This window comes from Varroa jacobsoni, unplaced genomic scaffold, assembly GCF_002532875.2.
Source record: "Varroa jacobsoni isolate VJ856 unplaced genomic scaffold, vjacob_1.0 scaffold_778, whole genome shotgun sequence".
Classification (NCBI taxonomy): Eukaryota; Metazoa; Arthropoda; class Arachnida; order Mesostigmata; family Varroidae; genus Varroa; species Varroa jacobsoni.
The window spans coordinates 237935-246697 of record NW_019213680.1 but is presented as its reverse complement, the minus strand read 5'-3'; the positions used below and the strand labels follow the sequence as shown (position 1 = coordinate 246697).

The window sequence follows — 8763 nt, the reverse complement described above, 5'->3', positions numbered from 1 at the left end:
GACGTTTGTTAGGGTTCAGGTTGTGAGGGCATTCGATCGTTACTGTATAAGGCATGTGAAATTTCCACCGCAACAAATACCCCTAGACTATCGTAAACAGACAAATGTGTTAAAGGAAATATATACACATAATTTCAATTAGATTAGGCAAGTAGTTGAAGAGTTGCAGTTCTGCGAGTCGATGAGCTTGTTAATTCGTATTTAAGTACAAACTAGAAGGCACTGATGCGAGGTATGTTGTGGACTTTTCTGTGAAGCAGTTAATTTTTCCCAAAAATGGGAATAAATATAACCGGAACAGAATAAAGAAAATGAACCAAGCCCAAAATATTTGTTGAGAAGAAGCGTTTGCTAAACAGAAACCGCGTCAGGGTAGATTGGAAAAACTTTTTTCTCTAAAGCTACCATTCAGTCAGGACATTGACATCGGAAGATCTTACCGACATGAACCTCTGATAACAGTTATGCAACGGAACGGAACGACCGAATCACACGTATAACTAGAACGCGTAGGAGATCAAAGTATCGAAAACCTAGTATAAATTGAATGTCTGTTCAATGTTTTCATTTTCAGAACAACTTTTATATCAATTATTGCCTATATAATGAATTTTAAAGGTACAGAGGAAAGTTAAAGAAAAAAGGAGCCTATTGGGTGATCAGGGTAGAAAGGCTTGCTATGTTAAATAATAGTGATTGTACCTCGTCGCGCGACTAGCGAGAAGACAATTTATAAGGCAACTTCGCAATAACGTTCATTATCGTTGACGAGGAATAGCAACATGTAATTGAGACAAGTAATACTATATTAAAGCAATTGTTATATCCAATATATGTTTTTGTTGTGACATCTTATACAGGCAATTTGTAGATGCGAAAGGCGTTGAGGTAACGAGATTATCGTAACTGGGCATTAAGTCAGCTGGCTACCAGGACGAATTAAAAGAACGGTCCAGGTGTTTAGTGGTCTTTACCACCGAGTCGAAGTTTCTTCGTCATAAGCCATGCTCGGGTTCATCCGCGGAGCCAGTGACTTTTTAGAGGATCATAGAACGTATGTTAAAATGTATAGCAGAATTCTCATGCATCTGCACGATAAGATGGCTAGGAAAAGTTTCAACCATTAAGGCACTGAAGATTGTTAGTCACTTAAACACAAGTTCATAAAACATAGATAATCAGATTGTGCTTTCCACACAGATTGTGTGTACAACAGAATATCTGCTTTCCTTTAACCACCCCTCTGTCAGGCAAGTCTAAACGAAGCAAAATAAGGCTTTGAACATTTTTGACCCTGCGTCTATAAAAATTACAGATAAATATCTTCTTTCATCGCGCCCATAGTGGGACAAAATCTATACCCCGCAGCATCAGCCAGGAACATTTCCCGCGGGTGACTTGGATCAGACTTGTGCCATATGTTGGTTTTTCGTATGTGATTCGTCTAGATTCTCATTCTGATTACCGATGCTAGTGGTAAAAGGGGATCCTGCTATTACTGTTAGCTGACAAACAACACGTTTCATTTTACTTTCGCTTGGAAAATTTCAAAGCGGCCATAAGAACTTGTCTCAATGTTCAGCTGCCTCAATTAGTAACGCAAACATTATTTAGAATGATTTTTTTCATTCAACCGCTCCTCGAGCGGGAGCTGTTTGCGTTTAATTGCTAGTAAACGCAAAAAAAAAGAGATCGAGTGGATCTGAATAATTAAAATGAACTTTCATTTGACAAAAAAAAAGCGCGCTTTTAGAAAAGCTATAGATAAAGCCAATAAATATTGATTTGTGTTTGAATGCAGAAATGTTTTAGTCCTAAATAACTAATTAACCTACTTTACTTTTTCTGTTTGGTTATAACGGGTACATAAGCTATCCTTAAACATAATATCCATGGGTTACACACAACAGAATGTACTTTTCATCAAACGCCCATTTTTCGGATATATACTTCACCGGAATAGTCGTAAGATAATATTACTGAAGTGATGAAGTAGTCAGCATATTGGTGGCCCCTTAAGATAAACGTTGCACTTAGACTCAAAAGGGGAAAATGCTTGCTCGCCGTTTCGCATTTAGTCTACGAAAAAATTTATAATGACGAATAGATAACAAAAAGACCTAGACTGTCTAAACACCGTGGCTGTGCTTTAAGTGTATGTCCATGCATAAAGAGCTTTTTATCTTACGTTATCGTGCGTTCATATCATTCCTTTAAGGCTTATAATTATACGCTTTGTTTATGGGTACCGAACCGCCCATATAAAAAATGCCCATCAATGACGAATGTGACTTATTGGGGGCATTGTTTGAATCGAAATTTTGTCACGAGACTTGACACTTACATTGGCCTCTGTATGATTTTTACAACAAAACATATCAGCATGAATTCAAAAAGAATAGATTAACAGCTGCTAATAAGAAGGAAATACAGAGATAAAAATAAAGCACATTACGATAATTATAGCTCTGAGGAAGGCGAAGCAAATAATGGCTGTTTTACGTGTCTGAAGAGTTCTCTATAAATCATTTATATAAGCAATTGTAGTGTGTAACCAAAAGCCAAGGTGTACTTATGTTTAAACGAAAGGGTCATTGTATCGGAGGGTTCGGGTAAATTTATCCACCTTAGTTCTCGGAGTTTTTTTTTTACCCTGCCGTCGCCTGCATTTGTTTATAACATTTTTTTCACGTATTGTTTATTTGAATACGGTATATTTACTTGATAATCACTTATTTGCATTCAGCCATTTGAAAGTCTACTACTAAAATATATGTACAGTATTTATGTTACGTAATGTATGCATCAAAAATATTTATATATTCTGGGGCGAAGTCGATCGTTATGGATGAGGTTCATGAGAGCATCTGTTCTAGCGCTTTCATATCGCCAGAGACCATCCCCGTGATAGCTTGGACACTCCGATTTGAACCCGGCCACTGACTCATTCCCGTTTCGTCCTCGAAGCCAACTATCTAATAGGATCCCTAACGCTCATACTAGGTATAAGACCTGCAACATAGAGAGGCCATTAGAGCCCGACCGCTTTGCAGAAAACACCCTGCGCAGAGAGAGAGAAAAAAAAAAAGACCCTCTAAAGCACGCGGTATTTATTATGTACAATGCATTAAACTACTTACGGCCTGGCTGGCAAACGTTTTTGACCCCGTTTCACAACGACGGTTAGCTAAACCCTGCACCTAAATATCACTACCCGTGTCGTAAATCAATATCATTATAGATGAATTTAACGTAGAATTTGATAGTGGGGAAAAACTTACGGAATTTCGACGTACATCTTTTTGCCATACTGTACCCGCACAAGATACTTATAATGGACCGTCGGGTTAGTTACTAGGTTTTCTAACGGAAGTTGTCTATTTTTTAGAAGTTGTAAGAATTATGAGCGTACTATAATTTATATTTACCTTCTTAATGATTTGCTAACCAATGTGTTACTAGTCAAATCAACCCTAGCACTATTCAAAATGAGAAATTCGCGTCCTACTATGGCTTTCTGATGATACCTGGAATTTTATTAAACGAAAAGCGTACATTGTTATACAATGTCCGTAATGAAATATTTCGATAATATGTAAATCTGATGTTGAGTAGCGAAATCTGGAAAACTACTGGGCCATCTGTGAGGTATATTAGAATATACCTCACAGATCCGTGATCTGCTGTAGAAACTTGAAACATTGATATCCGTATTTTTCACCCTAGTGAATTGTATTTGAGGACATACTATCTCTGTAGAGAGAAATATAACTCGTTAATTTGTCTAGTTTTTATCTTCATCTATCAACCAGTGGTTTTTATCTGTTAGTTTGTGCCAAAACCAACGCAAAAAAAGTAAATTTAATATATATATACATGTAGAATAGGCTAAATCTAAGTATTCCTCCCCTCGTTTTTCTAAAGGCACAACGAGAAACACCCTATAGAGTTATAGTATTGTAAACGATCCAATATAAACGCTACAATTTGGATGGCAGCGATAGTTTTTCATAAAAATTTAGTATCGAAATAAATACGGATGACATTTCTTACTAACGAAGTCAGCACTGAAGTGCTTGCCTTGAGCAAGCCGAGCTCCATGCAGATAAGGGTAACTGAGAGAGAGACCATGAACCGAAGGAACAAGTCAAAATATCGCTATGGTACGAAACTGTGATTCAGCACCCTTAACGTGACGTCGTGATCAACCTATTAAAGGGTACATTTTTCTATGGAATGAAATGAGAGCATTGGTGTGCATAGGATTTAGCAGGATGGGGCAATTTGCCACATAAAGCAATCAGTTTGCTCAAAACAATGTTCCCGGTGCTTAACATCAAGTGGTCACTAGGACCCGATAATTTGACCCGTTTCGATGTACGCTCATGAGTCAGTGTGAGATAAAGGACAATGTGCTTCAAATAGCGACAAAAACAATACATGAGGTGAAACGCCGTATTCGTGAGGTCATGGAATTAATGCTGACATGACGTATAAACGGTTGAAAGAATTTGCAATAAGCGTAAAATTAAACCTATCCGATTTTTTTCCTGTTTTTACGGTGTAAAAATTACTTCTTGATTCACATTTTGTGTAGTATATGTAGTTGGTGGGACTTGAAGCTATGACCTCCTGATCTAGTAAATTCTAAAGTGAACGGCAAATCATATTTTTAATGCCTATTAACAGGCGACCATGTTTAGCTTAAGGCTCGGGCTGCTCTCAAAAACATTATCGCGTAGCGTACAAAGATACTGAAATAGCGCTTCGCAACTTGCGAGATAATATGGCTCACAAAGCTCATAAAGTCCTTCGATTGTGGGCAAAAGACTTCTCGTACCTTTGTTCCGCAGCAGACGGTCAAGAATGTCAACGCAACCCTATATAGTTACCGTCGTAAAAATGGTGGTATAACAGAGAATAACAGCTTTCTAAAATTGTGATTTTTTACCTAGTTTTAACGACAAATGAAGACTATTTTTTACTTCAAATAAATACGGCGGAATTATAATTTCTTTTAACGAGGGAGGCATATGAGCCAGCTTCGTTTGACAAGAAAAAATATGTTGTTTCGGTTGTTGTTTAGCCACAAGTACCGTAAAAGAATAAGAACCTTTTTTAAACATTGTGGCTATACATTTCTATTTGTAAAAGGTAAAGAAATAGTGAAACTGTTCCGGTAAAATGGTTCATACAAGAAGTAAATTTGTAAGGATTTTTTGTAGTTCAAATGACAGAATAATTGTCATTATGTATTTGGTAGCATTATTATTATTTTCGTACTTTTATTAATGTAATACTTTTTAGTTTATATGCTAACTATACTATACTATATATATATATGTAACATGTTGTATGGTTACTTATACACAAAATACTAGATAAGCTACTGCATGACAGTATTAGTTTCTTTCATTTTTTTCGAAATTCCGCGTGGTGGTTATCATCAAACGAAAACCCTTTGAAGGTTTAGGATGGGCTTAACGGCGACACCAGACGTAAGACACGAAACGTACAGGTTAGGGTTGACACGGCATCTCCGATCTGGTTCTAAGTAGTCGGCAAAGAAGCATCTTACGATCCTCCTCGGTGTAGGTTATATTTGGCAGCTGCTTCATGTACATGGCGAAAAAGTCCTTTTGATCATAGATATTATAGTGTAAGTAGTATCACTCAATTACTGATGACCCGAGGAACGAGTCATATGCTGCGTCTGAATCCTTGTGTTTATATGTGTGTTTATATATATGCACCAGTTTAAAGAGTGACGAAATACATTGGAAAGAGGAAAGGATTCATTTACTACTTACGGGATATCAAGATATATTGCCTGAGATAATTGCAGATGCTGAAGACCGCTAACGTACCTTGAACGCGCCTTCATCTACTCTAATACGCTCAACGTACTTCGCCCATGCTTCGGGTCGCAATGAGTCTAGTTTGTAGTGCTGCTTGATGGATGGAATGACGTCCCACGTTGGAGAATACATGTCAGTGGGATGACGGTTAGCCTCTTCCAGATTCATTGAGTGAGTCTCGATGTCCAGAACCTACAACGGAATTGTGTTATAGGCCTTAACAAGTCGTAATATGCAATAGTCCAACTAATTATAGCTAGGAGTAAATTAAATTATAGCACATTCGAATGAAAACATTCAATACCGGATTCATGCAAGAAATTGCACATAGAATATTTATATACAACGTTTTCTAGTATTTAGCTTTTCGTCACCGTACCTGGACTGAGTCATCATCTTGCTACAGTTTTAGGGATATTGCAATGAATAGCGCACTGATCATTATGAAGTTCGGAATAATAATATTGATAGCATCTGCCTTTGGTTCCGTTGTTATGGTGTTCTCTCATCTTCAAAATGATGATGATGTACAGACAAAGGTATGTAGACAGGCTGGAGCATAGTTGAAAAAACAGGCCATCGGAAGGAAAAAAGAAAATTGGCGGGGAATTTCATTGGGTAAAATAGTTTGCTCGCAGACTGACTGTCGTTGCATTGTGAACTTGCGTTTATGCATGCTTCGATCCTGCACACTTTGCCAGCTGCGTCTATGTTGGGTCTGTGGGGGGCCCCTTAAGCAATTTCCATTTACTATTCTGTGTTAGTAATTGTGGCAGAGTCGATTGTTGGTTTTTGATTTTTTTACATTCTATATTTAATCCATTCTACGCAGCTGGTCGAGCTATGTTTTCTATAGCGACCAAGTACTTTGTCGCCATAGGCGATGACCATCTATGTAGTAAAGATTTCTTTCAGTCTCGTTCCCACCTGCACTGACTTCAGTGGTTTCATTTGAGGAAATCTGAATGCAATACGAAATGATCAAAAACAAAAGAACTAGATTCTTTAATCAAATAAATTTCTTAAGTTTCATTCATTTAATTTTAGTAACGCTTCCAAACAAGAAGGTTTGCATTTACGTGGTAGCTTTCGTCGAATTTGGCGAACAAGTACTTCGTAAGTTCGCCATCTCCTAAACTGAGCCTCAACTATTGGTCTTGAGGGCTTTTAGACGCTGATTATGTCATTTTTATGCCTTCACAGCTAACGATGTTATACTCTTGCAACCAATTTCAATAAAATTCCTCAGATTGTTTGCCACTGCAGTTTTCAGGTGATGATGCATCGTTATGTTATCATTTGTTTTTGCTGGAAAAGCTTGGGCTTTGACTACCTGGTAAGTAGAGTTGTCGTAGATGCCATCAACATCATAGACCCGGAAAGTTGGTTTACCGGAGCAAAACGTAGTAATCGAGGGAGCCACATAGGCCGTTGCAAAGGGCCTCGTTGTGTTTTCTTTGTCAAAGAAAATGGCAAATTCATCAAAATGGGTATGACCGTAAAAGTGTCCTGCAATCGTATTCTCGTAGCGGTTGACGATATCGTTGAAATTTCGGCTCCACACCGAAAGGCAGTCGCTTTGGCCAGGCGGGATGTGTCCCATCACATGAACTTTAATGCCTTTATCCTCACATTCCTGCAGCTGGTTTGTGAGCCATTTTAATTGGTCTGTAAGGTATTCCGAACATATATAATCTTAGTTTCGAAATTGCAGCCGAGTTATGAATTTCATGGTAATTTATAACGTATCATCATATCAGTAAGTATGTAGTGCTAGCACAAACAGTTTACATTCGAAAAATAGCCCGATAGCGATAAATTCGTTGGCGTATGCTCTATTATACACTCTGTAAGCGTAACGATTTCCATGTGAAGTATAGCAATCTCCTGAGGAAATCAGCAGGTTTGCTTTGTCAACATCCTCATGAAAATTGAACCCCTGGGGGTAGACGAAGACGGAACACAGACGTCACGTCAAAATGTAGAGATCTGCTTTTTCAGATTAAATCCAGCATCAAGTGTGTGCCATACTAATTCTTTCTAGACACTAGACTGGTGCCAATCAAATCTTCTTGCAACGAGAAAGATCGCCTAAAGCGTTTGCTGGATAACCAGTGTGCCACCGCTTGTCAAAGTAACGTGCACGTCTTTGACTGTATCATTTCAATGAAGGCGCAATCTGGCTCAGTTTTTTCTATTGGTCTCAATGTACGATTAATGTAATTACAGGTATCATTGGCACAAGTGTTTTAGGTGAATATTTAAAAAGTCAACATAATCATCTTTGTATTAATATAAATGCGTTTTAGGATATTTTCAGGATAATTATCCTAGGCAAGAGAAGTGATTCGAATATGGCCACAGAGGGTGGAAAAAGATCGGGTTAACAACGAGCGCATCAGCGGCAGTTATAAATCAACTATTGCTGATCAGGGAAACTTATCTCCAGCCTGATCTCTATAATTAAACAGTTTTTTTTTCTTATCTTCCTCAGCAAAGCGTTACAGGACCGACCGAAATAACCTCTAAACCTATCGTTAATTCTCAGTTCATTTGCCTGCTTAAATTACTCAGTATCGGGCCATTTCTTGTGTATCTTCAACGTTTTTCAGACTCAAACGAAAAACTCTGCAATCTGCTTTTGAGCTCGTCAATACCATGAAGCTAGTACAAAGTTTACCGAATAATTACACTGATAAGGAATGGTTTCTGCTGGGTTCGATTATAGTTACTATTGCAATAAATGATTTATGACGACCCTGGGGCGAAATGGGAATGTTCTCTGTGTTTGATGACTTATGAAGGATCAGCAAAACTCGCGTCTCGTCTACCCTAACCTCCATTACTCGATCCATTAGATCGAACAGATGATGTTCATCTATAAGAGAAGGCGCGAGCAAACATT

General features: G+C 38.0%; 1 protein-coding gene and 1 long non-coding RNA gene across 4 annotated transcripts in view; one reads left to right on the top strand and one right to left on the bottom strand.

Moving 5' to 3' along the window:
- The first annotated feature begins 869 nt into the window (after positions 1–869).
- On the top strand, positions 870–4570 carry LOC147753060 (uncharacterized). Its single transcript, XR_015312380.1, has 2 exons — positions 870–1054; positions 1316–4570. It is a non-coding gene; the product is annotated as an uncharacterized LOC147753060 (long non-coding RNA).
- Positions 4571–5248: 678 nt separating this feature from the next.
- LOC111263619 (sphingomyelin phosphodiesterase) overlaps positions 5249–8763 on the bottom strand; it is a 28621-nt gene continuing 25106 nt past the window's right edge. For all 3 annotated transcript variants that reach the window (XM_022838879.2, XM_022838878.2, XM_022838883.2), the window contains 3 exons: positions 7192–7526; positions 5868–6050; positions 5249–5636 (listed from right to left, as the gene is read on the bottom strand). In XM_022838879.2, the coding sequence (XP_022694614.1) occupies positions 5520–5636; positions 5868–6050; positions 7192–7526 (635 nt within the window). In that variant the 3' untranslated portion in view covers positions 5249–5519. The remainder of the gene's footprint in view (positions 5637–5867; positions 6051–7191; positions 7527–8763) is intronic.